We start from the raw sequence: 19,188 nt of genomic DNA on the forward strand, positions 1-19,188 counted from the left end.
ATCTGGTAGCTTCAAGGCCCACCCCTCCCAACCTCTCCCCTACACACAGCAACACATTTCTCCTTGATAATGATGCACATTCCCAGCAGCGACATGGGAAATAGTCGCAACATATAGCTTTCGATGGTCTAGGCTGCACTGGTGATGGCACTTTGGACTTTCGCTGAATTTAAAAGGTGCCTTTATTAATTAGGTTAGCCGTTGATTACATTACATAGACTTGACTCAGCGACCTTCTGCTCAGTTCTAACAGGAAACCTTTGTGAGCAGACACTTAGGGTGTGGCTCTGGTCTAAAGCTCCTCAGGGCATGTTGTTAGACCCTAAAAACCCATCTCCGTTTTCGCAGCTTTCCCTGAGCTGACCAGTCCGATGTTCCTCTTTTCCATAGACATAGAAATGCAATATTCTTTCTCCTCCCAAGTCACTCTACCCAAATAAGTTCTCTATAAGATTGCTTGGAAATTTTAAATAATTCGTGTAAAATGTTAAACACAGCTCCTTACACACAGTCAATAAACATTGGCTGCTGTTTTATTGTTGCAACTGTAATTAATTGTAGTGCGTACCGACTACAAGCAGAGCAACATTCATACAGGAAAGTGAGGCTTGTTGGTGGCACATTTGAAACAGATGGTTGATCAATAATTTCAGATCTTGAGTTGTGAACAGATAGCACCTCTGTAAAGCTGAGAAATATATACCACTTACTGTATGATCAAAGAAAGTGCAATAACTTAAATTCTTGAGCAAAAAGATTAAAAAATAAAACCATTGACCATGTTAGTGGGAAAGCTGATTTTAACTTCATATTATTTAGCAATGTGGCCAGCACAGAGAGTTCTGTGGAGGAAAATGCCTAGCATAGTGCCCGGTTTGTGCTGTTTATGTCTGGTGGGTGAATCAATCTGATAGATTGAGACCTCATTGTTGGGGCCTGAATATATACATGCCTGATTGAGCAAGACATTTGAATGTTACTTAATGGTTAATGAGAAGCCATTTCAGAATTTTGAACAAGAGGAGATAATGTAATCTATTGCTTGCTTTAGACTGGAAGGAAATATGCGAAAGGTTCTATTTGATGACAGGACTATGGTAAATTTCTTTTACTTTTCTGGTTTCTAGAGCACACACCAAAGGTGATAATGGCTCTCCTCTCCATGGGAAAGTTGGGAATGGGGGTGGGGGCAGTGTATTTGAATCTGAGAAGGGTAGCTTGAGTACTTTGAGAGCCCCCAAGGAATTGTCCTTCATGAGAATCACTATTTTAGGAAATCCTTGAGTATCAAAATTGTAGAATTTAGAGTTGAATTTAACCTAGAGGCCCTAGCTCTAACCCCTCATGTTATGGATGAGATCAAGTGAGTTCCTCAAGGGTCTTAACCCCAGGACTCCTGGTTCCTAGTCTGTTGTTCTCTCTAATATCTAATAAAGTTGTGGGGGAAACTGTGTGGGCAAACAGACTCTTAGGGAGGATTGGCCTACATAGCTTTGTCTTCCCTGCTCCAACAAGCCTAAATGTTTTCATGTCATCTTGCTGTGCATTTAAAATTGTACCACTTAGAAATTCATGTAGGTTTATAAGTGTAAAAATGAAAATAAAAATCTCACCACTCCAGAGGCAAATTGCTAAAACATTGTCATATTTTCTTACTAGTCTTTTTTTAGAATACATACTTTTAAAATTAGAATTCTGTTGTTTTATAGCTTGTTTTCTTTAATATATCCAGACGTTTACTTATATACTTAAACTTTGTATGAATACATCATTTTAAATCCTTATGTAGTATTCCATCACACTGATGTGCCGCAGTGTATGTAATTAAACCTGTATTGTTAGATCATTAGGTAGTTCTCAGTTTTTTTTAAACAAGCTATTTTATAAATGCAGATGGCTCTGGGAGGATTAGGAGACTTTTGAATCACACAATAGTTTGAGTTTGTTAAATATCTATATTTTCTTTTTACCACCGAGCTGAGAGCAGCTAGTTAGAGAATGGAAGTTCTGATTTGGCATGAAGCAAATTAAGAAGGGCAAAGAGGGCCTGGCCCTATGGCTGAGTGGTTAAGTTTGCGTGCTCTGCTTCGGCGGCCCAGGGTTTCGCTGGTTCGGATCTTGGGTGCGGACCTAGCACTGCTCATCAAACCACGCTGAGGCGGCATCCCTTATGCCAAAGCTAGAGGGACCCACAACTAAAATATACAGCTATGTACTGGGGGGCTTCAGGGAGAAGAAGGAAAAATTAAAAAAAATAAATACATAAAATCTTTAAAAAGAAAAAGAAGAAGGAGAAAGACTGGGTAGGGGCTAGTTGGAAGGGGTCTAGTTCTACACAGGCCATTTGAAGCCTACAAGAGGGTAGGTGCAGATATGGAAGAGGGTTGCCGAAATGGAATAGTATCAGTATTTTGCATAGGAATGGCTGCTTTTTCTTTTTCTGGCCCACATGACCTTTGCTTCAAGACTTTACACTCAAGCTATTTTATGAGTTTTGTGGTTCTCCCACACAGTAGATTTACAAGTATTGGTTATAAGGCTGGGCACCTGAGCACCACCTCCACTTATTACTTTCTAAATTTCAACCTAACTACTTAAAAACTTTTGAGCATCATTGTTATGAGTTGTGGACTTCCTGCAGACAAATAAAAAGTATATTTTGTCAGTCAAATGAAAATTTAGGGGCAGATATTGACAAGGCTTAGTGACTAATTGAATATTGTTAGGAAAGGACAAGGAGACATCAAACATGACTTAAGAGCTAAAAGCCTCAAAAATGGTGAAATGAGGAGTTGTTGATCTGTGGAGAAACCTCAAAGATGATACCTGAAAACTGTATTACATTTGAGGAACTCGTGCTGGTGAGAGAGAGAGAGAACACAGATAAAATTGTAATTTGGAGATATTCTAAAAGCCTTTATCTTAGCCAGTAGTTTCACTTGTGGCTTAAAACAACATATCTATCTGTATTTCTAAAGAACAAAATGGATAAATTTGCATTTCACATGCTTCATATTTAGTTGGGAACAATTGATTATGTAAGAGAAGGGCGATACTAGAAACTAGGCCTTAGTTCTGCTACTGCTTTACTATGTGACATTGGCCAAGACATTTCACCTCTCTGGTTTCTGATCTCTAACTAAAAGGCTAATTAATACTGGTTTAAATGATTTTTGAAGTTCCTTCTGAACTTAGAGTCTTTATTTCTAAAACAAACAAAAAAATGGCCCCTGAGGTAGAGTTGGTCATACTTTCTCGAATTTGAAAAATCGAGCAAAATGCTGATCTAGTAGATTCATATAACTTTTAAGTACAGCGTCTTGAAGGTGTCCCTCTATCAACTAAAGAACAAATGTCCTCGGTTTAATATATGACTGCATCAAAAAAGAAAAAAAATTGCAACCACAGTAGGTGACCAAAGGGATAAGTAACTTTCAGGAATTTTGAAAGCCCAGGAGTATTTAGTATCTGCTCTCTCAGCATTAAAAAGGTCACCTTGCTAATATATGTTAATTTTGAAAGTTTAATTGACCTTTGGAATTTTAATATCAACCTTTTTTGGTGTGTTTAGAGGTTGGAGCAATCACGGAGGAAACTGAAGCCTGTGATTGGTGGAGTTTGGGCGCTGTCCTCTTTGAACTTCTCACTGGCAAGGTAAGCAGTGACCTGGACGATTAATAAGCTTGCCCAGATGCTACCTGGATTTTAAATTGAGAACATTTAGCCTTTGCCTTTCGTTTTTAGATCAGCAACTAAGTAAGAAAACCTGTGATATCAAAAAAAGCAGAAAAATGCAAGTTTATCAAGATTCCAGATTTTTTAAAAAGTAGAATTGTATTACATTGAATAAATTGATGGTAAAATTCTGTCATGTCCCAATGTTAGTACAAAGTGAAATATAAGACTAAACATTTTTTCTCTTCATTTTCTATAATTCAGTTTTAACAGAGTTAAATTTGCAAGGTTCCTGTAAGGATATGTTAGAATTCTCTGGATGTTTTAAACATCTTACCTGAAACCAGGAGGGAATTCTCATTTTAGAAAATTAGTGTAAATATTAAAGGTAACATGTTTTTTCTCAATACTGTAAATTTTTCCTATCTGTTCTAGCTTAAGGACAGAGTTTATACTGTCTCTGATAAATAACTTTTAAGTAAGATGTTTGAGGTTGATAGACTTTAATAGAGTGTTGTGTAGATTGCCTCCTGGGAAGAAAACAGAGAAAATGAACATACTTTTGTAAGTAGTCATCTACTTTAAATATGTAGGTAATACTGAACTCCTAAGGTGGTTGTGTAATTTACAAATCACCTGTACATACATGTAAATCATAAGTTGCTATGCATATATAAAGTATTATTAAGAAATTCTAAACATTGAAGGTTTTTAAGAACATTAAAAAGTTTCAGAGATATCAAGTCCCTTTTTAGTTTCTATGTGTAACGTCAGCCTTTCTATTACGAGCCATTCTCGTTATAACTAAGGGAAAAGAGCTAGTAGCATATGCTTCTGATGTGATCTCAGCGATTGCCTTCACCTCAGTGAGAAGTTCTGTAGCTTGTGGCCCTCGTCCTAAACCGTTCAGGCGGCACTCTGTTGGTTACTACACCTCCAGTGATGATTGTTGTTGAGCTCTCTGTACTTGCTGTCCATAAATCCTGTGATAGAACAGAATATGATGTTATTTGGGATAAGAAGTGTACCTGATTGATTGTTTCAGACTCTGGTTGAGTGCCATCCAGCAGGAATAAATACTCACACTACTTTGAACATGCCGGAATGTGTCTCTGAAGAGGCTCGCTCACTCATTCAACAGGTAATTTAATTGACCTATTGGCCAAGTATATCAACCATGCAAATTAGCAGAGCCCACAGCTTCAAAACCTTAAAGAAATTAGTCTAGGGCAAGAAAGACCCATTACTAATTACAAATTCGGAACTAATACTTCAGGCTTCTGCTATTTTCTAAGTATTGGTGAGGTTGGAGAGAACAGTTAAAGCTTATTGGTATTAACATTGTTTTTCCCCAAAAGTCCAGGCTAATGTTTAGTCACTTCCATCTATTTGTGTAGGTGTGAATTTAAGTACTTTTGCTTTTAGCTTGTCTGGAGCTGCTCTGTTTTTGCCATTACATTTTGTAACTGTGTCTGAATGGCTATTTTCAGTCTTTCATTCATATTTATATTAGGAATGGGCTACTCAGGTTGTTTAGGAGAGAAGTAGTGTTAGAAAATCTTGCCAAGTTAGATCACTCCAGCTCCATCCGTTTATGCAACTTGGGCATTGGTGTTAGTGCATTTCTGGTGGCTTTGAGGAAAGAGACTATGAGCTTCTTAAATTGATTCCCCACATTTAAAATGCTCCTCTAGTTTTGGTGAGTATGCTGAGGGTTGTCACCATTGTGCTATGATAGGCTCATAGCAAATCAGCAAGAATTGTCAGGCCTGGGATCCTTGTACTTTTATGAAAACAAAGGGAAAGTTTATTTAAAAAAGGTCAAGAACTAAAATTTTTGTTTGATGAAACATGAATTATTTCTTTCATCAGGGGAAAAAATTTAAAAAAAAAGGGGAGGAGGGTAGACTATATTAAGAAGAAAATCGCCTAGTATTCTCTTGAAGACTGTTTTTGGTTCCATTCAACAAATCTATGCAAGGCACAGTGCTGTGAGCTACAAAGGAAAGACTGACGAGTAACTATATCACAGATGGGTCTGATAAAGGCTCTCAGAGAGGTTTAAAAAATACTTCGGCAAGTCAGGATAAGGAGGGGTTATAAGTTGACGCAGTGGTTGTATTAGGAAAGTTCTGTGTAGTAGATGTTGTTTTTGTGGAGCCTTAGACAGAATTTGGGCGTGGCAGGGTTGGATGTGGGGGGAAAAACTAGGTGGAATGAACAGCTTCAACGAAAGAAGGAGTCTGAAAGACTCAATTTGGGCAATCAAAAGTTTGGTTTATCTAGAGTAGAGGAGTGAATATGGGGATGAATAATAGTAGTGGATAAGTGTGGAAAAATAAGTTGGGGTTCTCTTATAGGTTCTGCTATCATGAACACTAGGGTAGAGTGATAATATTTAATTCAGTAAAAAACTTGAGATTTGGAGTTTTCATGCAGAAGAGTGAAGGGATCAGGTTTGTGCTTCGAGAAGATTAATGCCCAGAGTCTGTAAAATATGAAGAAACATAATCAGGTTGGAAATACTGAGATGAAAATACTCTGAGCACTTTGCAAAAGGGCTAAGAGGTAATATAAAGATATATAAAACATTTCATTCTAATGGGAAAAAAGGACAGCTGCTCACTTGATTTCGTCTTATTTCTTGTGGCACAACAAGGTAAACTCAAAGTATTTTTTGGGTAAATAATTTAAGGAAGGCTAGCAACTGCTATGTTTTGTTTCTCTTTCTTTAAGAAGTAGCCATTATTACATAATGTTGAGAATAGAATTCCTTGCATTAATTCGTAAAGGTCCGCTGCTCCTGTCTTTATTAGCAATTATGTTGTAAAGGAGTCTATGCTTAAGGTATGTTAAATCTCCCAGTACACATACATACAGCTTAGATAGTAAATCAGCGTTCTATCGTTGGCCTGCCTGAGGAAACTACCAGTCATGTTGAGGAAACATCATCAGGAAAGGGAAAAGGGGTCTCTTGGCATGATTAGCAATTTGTCATTTTGACTTTCCTCTTCCACTACCTCACAGGTCAGAGAGGTCATTTTAAAAAATCATAGAATGATTTATATGGAAATAATTATTCTGCTTTGGGGAGATTTCCCTTTCTTTGGTCTTTCAGCTCCTTGCTCTCTTCTTAAGATTTCATAATCCGCAGTACTTATGGTTCAGTCATCTCGGTGAAGTGAATGATGCTAAAGTAAACATAGTTACATTTTAAGTGCAATTTAAAAAAAAAGATACTTAACATTTTACAAATCCTCAGAGCATGTGTGTTTGTACTTCACAGTATACATTTAGTTAATTATGACACAGGTGCTTTGTCAGTTGGAAGATATATATGAGAAAAAGATCTTCAAAACAAATTTCTGTGCCTTTATTGCTCAGCTTTATTGCCTGTTCTTGAGGAGAAAGGAGGTTAGTGGTGACTATCTTGGATTTGTCGCTGGCTGACGCATTCTCTTAAGCAATAGAATTTGTGTGTAATCTCTCTTGAGGCCTGGAATAGTATTTAAAATTGCAGAATATGCAAGATAGTCATGGGTAAAACAATTATGCCTTTGCCTATAGGTTTGTGCTTGCAAATTTATAGAGGAGTCCATGAACTAAATAAATTGACTTTAGTAAAAGTCAAAATATGAACCTTTATTGGAATTTCCTAATGAGGTCATGTTTTGGAAAGAATGGGGGTGGAAAATTGTAACAAAGAAGAGAGAAATTATGTTTCTTGAAATGTTAAAAAGTATGCTATGGTTATAGTTAATTTTTACCAATATTTGATATTTTAGATTTATAATAAAATGTCTGATGCCCCCCACATTTCTGTCAGTAGACATGAATTGTCTCATTTTGAAAATGGATTTGATATATTTAGGATATTTTTATGGTGTATCTTTTATAAAACCAGCTTTTCTCTTAACACATTTTAGCAGCTTCTAATATAAAAATTCTGGGAGCAGTTAGCTTTAATAAACAGTGGTCATTTTGAATGCTAGGTGTAACAATTTCAAGTGAAAAGACTGTGAGTGCAGTGTTTTGAAGTGTATGCTTCCCCCTCTCTGTGGATTTGGTAATATCAAAGTGAAGTCATAGATTCTTGGCATTTGCAGGCCACCCACTTGTGAGGCAGTATAGTGTTGCGGTTAAAAGCATAGGTTCTGGAGCTGTAGTGCCTGAATTCATATCCTCTCTTTGCTACTTACTACTTGTATGATCTTAAACAAGTCATTTAATTTCCCTGAGTTTCTGTTTTCTCATCTATAGAGACAATAATGGTAGCTATTTATAGAGTTGTTGTGAGTTAAATGAATGAACCTATGTCAAGCACTTAGAATAATGCTTGGTACACAGTAAGTGTCACTTAAATGATTTGTATTTTTATTATTGATAGGGCAATGTTGAAGGTTCATGACATACAGTAATTTGTAATTTGATGAAGCATGTAGTTGAATTATAGGGCTGCTAACGTAACAGTGAGGCAACTGCTGGTGAGACAGGTAAAAAGGTCTGAGAACCCTTATGTTCATCACAGCATTATTCACAAAGCCAAGACTTGAAAACAACCTAGGTGCTCATGAAGGGACGAATGGATAAAGACGATGTGGTATATATACACAATGGAATACTACTCAGCCATAAGAAATGATGAAATCCGGCCGTTTGTGACAACATGGATGGATTTTGAGGGTATTATGCTAAGTGAAATAAGTCAGAGAGAGAAAGTCAAATAGCGTATGATCTCACTCATAAGTAGAAGATAAAAACAACGACAGACAAACACAGAAACAGAGATGGGATTGGTGGTTACCAGAGGGGAAGCGGGGAGGGAGGAGGGTGAAAGGGGTGACAGGGCACGTGTGTGGTGATGGCTGGTGATTAGTCTGTGGGTGGTGGACATGGTGTAATCTACACAGGAATCGAAATACAGAACAATGTATGCCTGAAATTTATATAATGCTATAAACCAATGTTACCTCAATAAAAATAAATAAAAACAAAACAAAACAAAACACCAAAAAACAACAAAAAAGAAAAGGTCTAAGAAAGTAGTAGACTGGCCTATAACAGGAAGTCAGTTGATATTTTTCAAACAAATAATTGAATTAATGAATGAAAGAAAAATAGAAATAAAGGAAGAAAGAAAAGAAATAGAAGTTTTGGTTAAATTTAAATAGTGGGATTTCCTATATGTATAGAACCATTAATGTAAAGAAATCAGTTAGATATTTCAGTTGCAGTTGGCTAAATTTGTGGAAAAAATTATTTGCTATAGGAATATTCTCAGATTTGAATGGCTATAGCAATATGAGGAAGTTGGCAAATTCTCTCTTCAAAAAAGGAAATTATAAAGTTGGACAGAATTGGCAAAAACAACCATCTCAATGCTCTGGAAATTGATCAGAGGTATACAACAATCTGAAAAGTGTTTATGCTTGAAAAATAGCTTCACTGTAGGAAAGAACAGTGGGACTCTGTGGCATTCTTATCTGGGGCTGCTCCCATTCTCTCTTTCCTGCTTGGTCAGGTGTAAAGGTTCTGCCAGATTGGGGTAGGGCGTGAGGACCAACCCTGAGGCTGCATGTATGTGCATAGGAGCAGGGAGAGATTCCAGAGGAAAGTAAAGAACAGGGCAGACTTGAACATGGCCTAAATTTTGAATGTGTTCTCCTATCCGCTGGCAGATGATGAAAGCTTTAGTGGCTGAAGTATTCAAATGCAACCTCTTTTCAACCACTGGTTGACCACTAGCTATGCAGACACAGGGATGACCCCTAGGAAGTGAGGCTTAAAAATAAAAACCAAAAAATAAGCAGAGATATCAACAGTTGCTTGTTACAGTCGAGTAGGGGAAGCAGATTTACAGATCTAGCTGAAAGAAGTTACCAAACAAAGAACAAACCAGCCAACAGCAATGATAACAGTCTTTGTGGGAAAAAAATCAGATCCAGAGTTGCTAACATATGTTATTTAAAATGTCCTGTTTTCAGCAAAATATTATGATATACACAGAAACAAAAAAGTGTGACCCTTATGCAGGGAAAAAAAATCAGTCAATAGAAATTGTCTTTGAGTGTCCCCAGATTTTGGATTTAACAAAGACTTCAAATCAGTTTTTATAAATATGTTCAAAGAACTCAAGGAAACCATGTTTAAAGAATTGAAGGAAAGTATGACAACAATGAATCAACAAATAGAGATTCTCAATAAGGAGATAGAAATTATATTTAAAAAAAAAGAACCAAGTAGAAATTTTCAAGTTGAAAAGTACAATAATTGAAATGAACAGTTCACTAGAGGGAAAATAAATTCACTAGAACATCTCAACAGCAAATTTGAGATAGATGAAAGAAGCATCAATGAACTTGAAGATAGAATGATAGAAAGTATCCAAATGGAAAAACAAAGAAAGTTGAAGACAAATGAACAGGGCTACAGAGACCTGTGAGACAATATCAAATATATCAATATACATATAATAGGACTCCCAGAAGGAGAGAAAAGAGCAGCAAAAATATTTGAAGAAATAATGGCTGAAAATGTCCCTAATTTGATGAAAAACATTGATATACATCCAGGAAGCTCAGTGGACCTTAAGTAGGAAAATACAGAGAACCCCACCTGAACATATTATAGTTAAGTTGTTGAAAGAAAAACAAAGAGGAAAATGTTGAAAGCAGCAAAAGAAAAGCCACTCACTGTATATAAGGGAACATTAGTGTTTGACGTCTCACCAAAAACAATGGAAAACAGAAGACAGTGGACTGATATATTCACAGTGCTGAAAGGAAGTAACTGTCAACCATGAATTCTATATATCCAGTAAAATTATCCTTCAAAAATGAAAATGAAATAAAGAAGGTCCCAAATGAAGACTGAGAGAATTCATTGCTATCAGACCTGCCTTACAAGAAATAATACAGGAAGTCCTTCAGGTCTGAAAGGAAATGACACCAGAGAGTAACTTGAATTCATAGGAGCAAATGAGGAGCACTGGAATGGTAAATATGAGTTAATAGAAAAGACTATATTTTTTTCTCATTTCTTGTCTCAATTTTCTTTAAAAGACGTAAGATTGTATGAAGCAATAATTATAACATTGTGCTCTTGGGTTTATAATATATAATGTATATGACAGTAATAGACAATATAGGTATGGAGCTAGAGTAGACCAAAGTTTCTACATTTCACGGGAACTGTTAGTGTTAAGAAGCATAAATTAACAAGCATAGCAATCATAAAAAAATAGTAAAAGAAAATTAATAGAGGAACTGAAATAATACAGTAAAAAGTATTTGACACAAAAGAAGGCAGTAAAAGAAGAACAAAAAAGAAAGTGGGTGTAGAAAACAGACAGCAAAATGGCAAATGTAAACCCACCGTATCAATAATTACATTCAATGTGAATGTCTAAACATGCCAAACAACAGGCAGAGATTGTTAAAAAAGTAGGAGCCAAATATCTTCTGTGTACAAGAGACACTCCTTAAGTTCAAAGACACAAATAGGTTGAAAGAAAAAGGATGGGAAAAGATGAGCCATGCAAACAGTAACCATTAGAGAGCTGCAGTGGCTCCAATAAATACCTGACAAGATAGGTGTGAAGACAAGAGACTTACTCGAGACCAAGACAGGTGTTTCATAATGATGAAGCGTTAGGACGCAGAAAGAGAGAACAAGTATGAATGTGTGTGCTCTGATAACAGCCTGAAAGCATAGGAAGCAAAGTCTGACCAAACGGAAGGGAAAAATACACAATCCGGTAATAATAAATGGAGGCTTCAATACCTCATTCTTGATAATTGATAGAAAATCAGCAAGGATATGGAGGAGACTCACATAACATTATTAAACAACTCTGACACATAGAGAACAATGATTGCAGAGTACATTCTTATCACCTGCACATGGAACATTCTCCAAGATAGATCATATGCTATGCCATAAAACAAGTTTCAATATTTAAAAGGATTGAAATCATACAGTATACTCTAACCATAACAACTTAATTAGAAATCATCAACAGAAGGAGATCTGGTGAAGTCACAAATATTTGGAAATTAAACACCACATTTCTAAATAACCTATGAGTCAAAGAATTAATACCAAGAGAAGCTAGAAAGTGTTTTTATCAGAATGAGACCAAACGTACAATATATCAAAATTTATAAGATGCAGCTAAATCAATTCTTGAGGAAAACTTATGGTTTTAAACACCTATACAGTAGTCCCCCTTTATCCACAGGGATACATTCCAAGCCCCCCTGTGGATGCCTGAATCCACAGATAGTACCGAACCCTGTGTGTACTATGTTTTTCCTATACATACATTCCCACGATAGAGTTTAATTTATAAATTAGGCAGATTAACAACAATAATAAAATAGAACAATTATGATAATATACTGTAATAAAAATTACTGTACATCTTAGCAATGTCAGCATACAATTTTTTTTCTTATTAAGTGGAGAATTCTCACCTTTTCAGTTAAAGGAACCACTTTACGGCTTGTCTTTGGCAGATCTGAAGTGCCAGCAGCACTATTCTTTACTTTGGGGCCATTATTAAGTAAACTAAGAGTTACTTGAACATAAGCACTGTGATATCATGACAGTCAATCTGATAACTGGGATGGCTGCTACATGACTAACGGGAGGGTAGTAGATACAGCATGGACATGTGGGACAAGGGGATGATTCCCATCCCGGGCGTGATGGAGCAGGACAGCACAAGATTTCATGGTGCTACTCAGAACGGTGTGCAATTTAAAACTTAGGAATTGTTTATTTCTGGAAATTTGCACTTAATATTTTTGGACCACAGTGGACCACGGGTAACTGAAACTGCAGAAAGCGAAACCAAAGGTAAGGGGGGACTACTGAATCAGAAAAGAAGAAAGATCTCAAAAAAATATCTCACCTTGCACCTTAGGAAACTAGAAAAAGACTATGAACTATAAAAAGCAAAGTGAATCCAAAGCAAGCAGAAATCAATGAAAAAGAAAAAAGAAAAATAAGGAAAATCAAGGAAATCACAAGTTGAGTCTTTGAAAAGATCAGCCAAATTGTGAAAAAATAGTCTTTTCAACAAGTGGTGCTGGGAAAATCAAATATTTACATGCTAAAACCAAAATGAACTAAGACTCTTACTTTATACCATATGCAAAAATTAACTCAAAATAACTCATAGACCTATATATGGGAGCTAAAATCATAAAAATTATAGAAGAAAACAGAGGAGGAAATCTTCATGACCTTGAGTTAGGCAAAGTTGTTAGATATGATACCAGAATCATGATCCATAGAAGAAAAAAGTTCCTAACGTGGGCTTCATTAAAATTAAAAACTTTTTGCACTTCAAAAGACATCAGTAAGAAAATGAAAAGATAAGCCACAGACTGGGAGAAAATATTTACAAATCATATAACTGATAAAGGACTTGTATTCAGAGTGTATAAAGAACTCATAACTGAATAAGCAGACACCTCAGGGTAAAGCAGGCAAAGATTCGCTAAGGAAGCTATGTGAATGGCTAATAAGAACGTGAAAAGATGCTCACTCTCATGAGGCATTACGAAATGCACATTAAAACCATAAGATACCGCCAATACCACCCACTAGAAGGGCTATATTCAAAAAGATAGTTTCAAGTGTTGATGAGGATGTAGAGAAACTGAAACCCTCCCACATTGCTGGTCGGAATGTAAAATGGTACAGCTATTTTAGAAACGTTTGGCAGTTTCTTAAACAGCTAAACATAAACTTACCACATGACCCAGCAGTTCCACTCTTAGGAATGTCCTTAAGAGAAATGAAAACATATGTCTGCACAAAGACATGTATGTGAATGTTAATAGCAATATTATTCATTATAACCTCAACCTAGAAAGTCTACATGTCCATTAATGGGTAAATAGATTAACAAAATGTGTTATATCTAAACAGTGGAATGCTATTCAGAACTAAAAAGGAATGAACTGTTGATACCTGCTACAATGTGGATGAATCTCAGAAACCTTAGGCTAAGTGAGAGAAGGCAGCTGTAAAAGACAACATACTTCCTGATTCCATTTACGTGAAATATCCAGAAAGGGCAAGTTTATAGAGACAGAAAGCAAATCAGTGTTTGCTTAGGGCTGGGGATGGAAGTGAGAATTAACTGCAAACAGCATAAAGAAACTTTTTAGGGTGATCAAAGTGTTCTAAATCTGGACTGTGATAATGGTTGCACAACTCTTTAAATTTACTTACGATCATTGAACTGTACACTTACGATAGATGAATTTTATGCTATATATATAAATTATCCATCAGTAAAGCTGTTAAAACAAAATTTGAGGATACATGAATGTCAAGACACAGTCTTCCAGCATGCCCAGGGTCTACTATAATTGTATGTGACGACTACTGCTTTCTCACACTTAACAGTCCTGTTCCATGTAACACTATTAACTTATTTTATACATGATTCCTATTAGTGAAGAAGTCAAAACATGTTTCACTCATTGGATCAGATTATTCCATGTGAGCCAGCTATTCCAAAGAAGGTTATTTTGCAATACAAATTGGCTTATTCAGACTTTAGGTAAAGTTTAGTCTCAGTGCATCTGTAATTCACTAGGAGTTGAAAGATTGCGAGTCTCAAACTTTCTAATCATGAAAGTAACTGGATCTCTCAGAATTTGGTGCAATATCTAATTAATGTCACAGTGTGTTTTTGGAATAGGAAATTGATAGGTGTAGCTATCCTATTATGCTCTATGAGGATGAGAGAAACAAAGTGAGTTACTCAAGGTCATATTTCAAATCAGTTGAGAAGCCGGAAGCCGTAAACTCAAATTTGCCCCCTCACGCCACAGCTAGAGTGATGTTAGACATAGCTCCCTTTCAAGGCAATATAGTCAGTTGGATATTAATCAAGTCCATTTGTCACTGGGGTTGAATTTGAAAGTTCTTTCCTTTCAGATATTTTTGTTTTCCTTTGATTTGCCGGTTGGATTCCTGTTACTCACTAAATCCCTCTTTTTTAGCTCTTGCAGTTCAACCCTGTGGAGCGACTTGGTGCTGGAGTTGCTGGTGTTGAAGATATCAAATCTCATCCATTTTTCACCCTTGTGGATTGGGCAGAGCTGATGAGATGAACATAGTGCAGGATTATCTGCACACATTCTGATCTTCTCCGTGATGGGCGTCTCCAGCGCAGAGGCAGCTCTGCTTCATAGTCACTTACGGAGCACCAAAGCTGTGGGATAAAGACCTTCAGAGGAAATGGGGGAAGGAAAAGCCTGAAAGAAAACAATTCCTTTACCGTTACTGTCTGGACAAGATATTGGCTTCATTTGCAAGGGGCTGTTATGTGCAAACCTTTAAGCAGGTGTGATCCCTGTTTTATCTGCCTTTACATGGTATTTCAGATGAGTTGTAAACCCACCTGAAAGAGGAACGCCCTTCAAGAACTTCCTCTGATATGAAGCTCCCAGTGTGGAATTAAGTGTTACTTGAAAGGAGGACCTTTACATGGCAGCTAACTGCTAACCAAGATTGGGTTATATGATCAAATTAGTATTTGCTGAATAATATATTAAAAGTGCTCCATGAATAATGTCATCTCTGGAGCTTAAAAAGTGAGAAAGAAAGAATATACACATCATGTCTGATAGGAAACCTGTACCACAATGCTATATAACTAATGTATGTTGAATGTGGCCCGATATTGTTTCATCCTTTCAGAAGTCCACATGAGAGGGAAACACTTCATGTTGTCACCTTGGTGCATTGTTGGTTGGTACTGCTTACAGAAAGTTCTTACAGGCACTCACTGACTCTCTCTTTGACTTCATCTTTCTACTTCCTACACCCTTTGCCTATTCTCTCATATTCTGTTCTTCCTACCCCTACTAATACATATGCAACAGAAGAGGGAAGGGAGTATTTATTTCCCCAAATTGTATCAACGTAATAAGGACTAAGAAATCATGATGTAAAATAAACATGGTAAAAACTTAAATCTCTCCATTTAATTGCTTAAGATTTTTTTTTTAGGAAAGCCTCTCTTTCTTTTATTTTGGAACGTTAGCAATTTCTGCTGCTTCTTATGCTTGACTTTATTGTAGTTTTTTGGCTTGATGTACTAAGAACCAAAGGATCTCATCTAAGTGGAATTGAATGGCAATCCTATTTTATTACTTACAGTGATGGGATTTCCAGATTTGACCTCCTAATCTACTTGACTTTGTGTAGAAAGAATATGAGTATTTACACATCTCCAAACATTTATATTTATCTCTTTCGTGTTGCTAAGATAGCTCCTGTAGTCATGCATTGTTTACAACAATTTTCAAATGGTTTAAAAGTGTTAATATCTGTTTTTTGAACTTTATCCAAAGAAGAAATAAGGTCACTATTTCCAAGTTAGGAGCCACCAGAAATAACGAAAGTTTTCTATATATTCTAATCCTTTGTATTTTTGCTATCTGTGTGAGACCCCACCCCTACTGCAAGAGCATCTGTACAGCTTCCATCTGCCATCAGCCAGGTCCTCCCATCAAATTAAATGGAAGCAGCAAATGCTTTAGTGAAACACAGGAAATGTGCAAGCATTTTTCCTTTTTCTATTATCCTGCTCCCCCTTTTTCCTTTTTGGTCCCCTTATAACCTGAACCCCAGCTGAAGAACTCCAACACCACCAGGATGGGGAGCAGGTCACCAGGATCATAGCTCAGTCAAGATGACATCACGCCCTGGAACTGGATTTCAACTCACCAGCCACTGGCCTCATAACAGGAACTCATGCAGGTGAGACACAAGGATGACTTCCTGTGTAGGACTAGTAGGAAATCTGCAAGTACTTAGAGCTGGCCATTACAGAGCTTCCTTCCAGAAGTGCCCTATGACATGAAAGTAGGACTTCACAGCTAAGGTGAAGTTCCCAGCCCTACCACATGATTTTGGTCACTTGGATTCAGAGAACAGTAATGTCAACAGATGGTTGCTGTGTCAGTGTGTTGACACAATTCCATTGCTTCAATTTCTCTCTGTGTGTTTGATTGGAACTTGTGGTTAATGAAAATACATTATTCATAATCATGGTGGACAGGAATTATTTTAGTAATAAACACACAGGATAAGTGGCTTTGGAGTGATGAACCCAAGTCTGTTTTTATTTGATGATGTATATTAGAAATACTAGTATTTCTAATGCTGTGGGTGATACTGTTCTTCTTTTTTGTATTTTTTTTTTTGAGCATATATAATCTGGGTCAAAATCATAAAAGAACTTGCACTTAGTATTTCTCATTTGATTTTGTTATTTTTATTTTTATTGTGGTAAAATAGACATAATATAAAATGTACCATTTTAACCACTTTTAAGTATAAAATTCAGTGGCATTAAGTACATTCACATTTTTATTCAACCATCAGAACTTTTTTTTTTTTTTGGTGAGGAAGATTGGTCCTGAGCTAGCATCTGTTGCCAGTCTTCCTCTTTTTGCTTGAGGAAGAGTGTTCCTGAGCTAACATCTGTGCCAATCTTCCTCTGTTTTGTATGTGGGATGCTGCCACAGCATGGCTTGATAAGCAGTGTGTAGGTCTGTGCTTGGCATCTAAACCCATGAACCCTGGGCCACTAAAGCAGAGTGCATGAACTTTACCACAGGACCAGTCCCGATCTCAGAACTCTTTAATCATCCCAAACTGAAACGCTGTACCCATTAAAAGCTAACTCCCCATCCCCTCCCCCTGCCCCTAGTTACCACTGTTCTACTTTCAGTCTCTGTGAATTCGACTCTTCTAGGTCTGTCGTATAAGTGGAATCATGTAATATTTGTTTTTTTGTGTCTGGATTATTTCACTTAACATTATTTTTTCATGGTTCGTCAGTGCTATAGCATGTATCAGAATTTCATTCCTTTTTAAGGCTGAGTAATACTTCATTGCATATAATACCGCATTTTGTTTAGCCATTTATGTGTCAATGGATGTTTGGCTGTTTCCAACTCTTGCCTGTTGGGAACAATGTTGTTAGGAACATTGATGGGCAAACATCTGTCCAAGTCCCTGCTCTCATTAGATTTTATATTTTTATATGAAATTACCAATGTCCTTATTATTTTAACATGCTCTTTGTGAGAAAGCTTTTCTAGCAGGTTGCCAATAACATTATGGTGTATCACCTATCTTAAGTTATGATGTAAAAATCTACCATTTCTATTTCACAGATGGGTAAGTGAAGCTCCCTAAGAGTAAAAAAGAATGCCATCATTTTAGCAATTTGTTTTAACTCTGACATGAATTAATACTTCTTGAGACATAAGTCTTTTCAACTTTTGTGTTATAATAACTAAACTCTTGATAACATATCTAAATCTTCCTTTTAAATGTTTTTAAATACTACAATTCCTGTTGTGTTTTGCTCCTCAAGCTTTTCCTATCCTATTTCAGAGTCATTGTGAACCAAGACTGAGTTTTGCTTTCATATAATGCATGTACTAAAGATTATAAAATTTATAATAATACTCGTGCTGTGACTAGTAACACTACACCAGGACCCCACACATAGTATGTCTTAGTTGAATTCATTTGCCTATAGCTTATAAATCCAAACAGAAAGAAGTCTGACTATAGCATTAAAAAGCTCTTTGCTTCTCAGGGGGCCTCTTATAGCATCTTTATCGGACTCACTTAGGAATTACTTTATAGCAAAGGCCAAGGCATAAGATGGATTATCTTTCTTTTTAGAGTAGTTGATAAAACCCCTGATCTATCTATATGCTCTGGGTAATGAAGCAAGCTCTTTCTCTGAGGATTGTATAATATAATGGAAAGTCCTAGAGTGGTGTTCTGGTCTTATCTCTGTGACTAACTAGCCTTTTAACCTTAGGCAAATAACAATATTCTAGACCTGTTCCTTCTCCTATAGAACGAAGAGGTAGGTGAGTGCTCAGCTCCACAAGCCTACACTGGACTTTCTATTTTTCAGAGTGAGCTGATTTGATAAACCAACATTGTAGGAAGACAAGGTTAATGAAAATCTTTAATTGGTACTTAACTGTTTTCTTATAATTATTTTTCTAGTAATCCCAGATACTTGGGTTGCTGCCATATACCCGCTCAGTAGCATAACCCTTAGTGGTTATGTGGCTATAAAATTTATAAATAGAATGGAACATTAAAAGGTTATTTCTCAGTCAGCTCTACACTGGAGAAGGAGAGTTGAAGGTCCCAATAGTCGTACATGAGGCGAAAGGAGGTTAGGACACACCTACATTTGCTCACTTCTAGACCTTTCTCAATAACTGTGGTGGTATTCCTACCCCAGTTGCCCTCATCTCTCATATTTTATGTGTTTGTTTGACTCAGTTCTTTGGAAGGCGTAATCAGAGTACAAAATTGATACTTTCTGTTCCTATTTAATGCAGAACATTAACCTCTACCAGGCTAGGTAATTTGGACTTTTGAGTATTTGATGTCCACTCAGCTCATTTTAAGGATTTCATATTAAGTCCTTATGCTGAAGGG

At 36.5% G+C, this 19,188-nt stretch overlaps 1 protein-coding gene across 9 annotated transcripts in view; it reads left to right on the forward strand.

Annotated features, from left to right (window-relative positions):
- The window catches only part of RPS6KC1 (ribosomal protein S6 kinase C1), a 168,799-nt gene extending 153,123 nt beyond the window's left edge, over window positions 1-15,676 (forward strand). For all 9 annotated transcript variants that reach the window (XM_014834845.3, XM_044757644.2, XM_070496935.1 and 6 more), the window contains 3 exons: window positions 3,572-3,654; window positions 4,721-4,816; window positions 14,700-15,676. In XM_014834845.3, the coding sequence (XP_014690331.1) occupies window positions 3,572-3,654; window positions 4,721-4,816; window positions 14,700-14,810 (290 nt within the window). In that variant the 3' untranslated portion in view covers window positions 14,811-15,676. The remainder of the gene's footprint in view (window positions 1-3,571; window positions 3,655-4,720; window positions 4,817-14,699) is intronic.
- The last annotated feature ends 3,512 nt before the right edge of the window (window positions 15,677-19,188 follow it).

The sequence above is a fragment of the Equus asinus genome, chromosome 25 (genome assembly GCF_041296235.1).
Source record: "Equus asinus isolate D_3611 breed Donkey chromosome 25, EquAss-T2T_v2, whole genome shotgun sequence".
Classification (NCBI taxonomy): domain Eukaryota; kingdom Metazoa; phylum Chordata; class Mammalia; order Perissodactyla; family Equidae; genus Equus; species Equus asinus.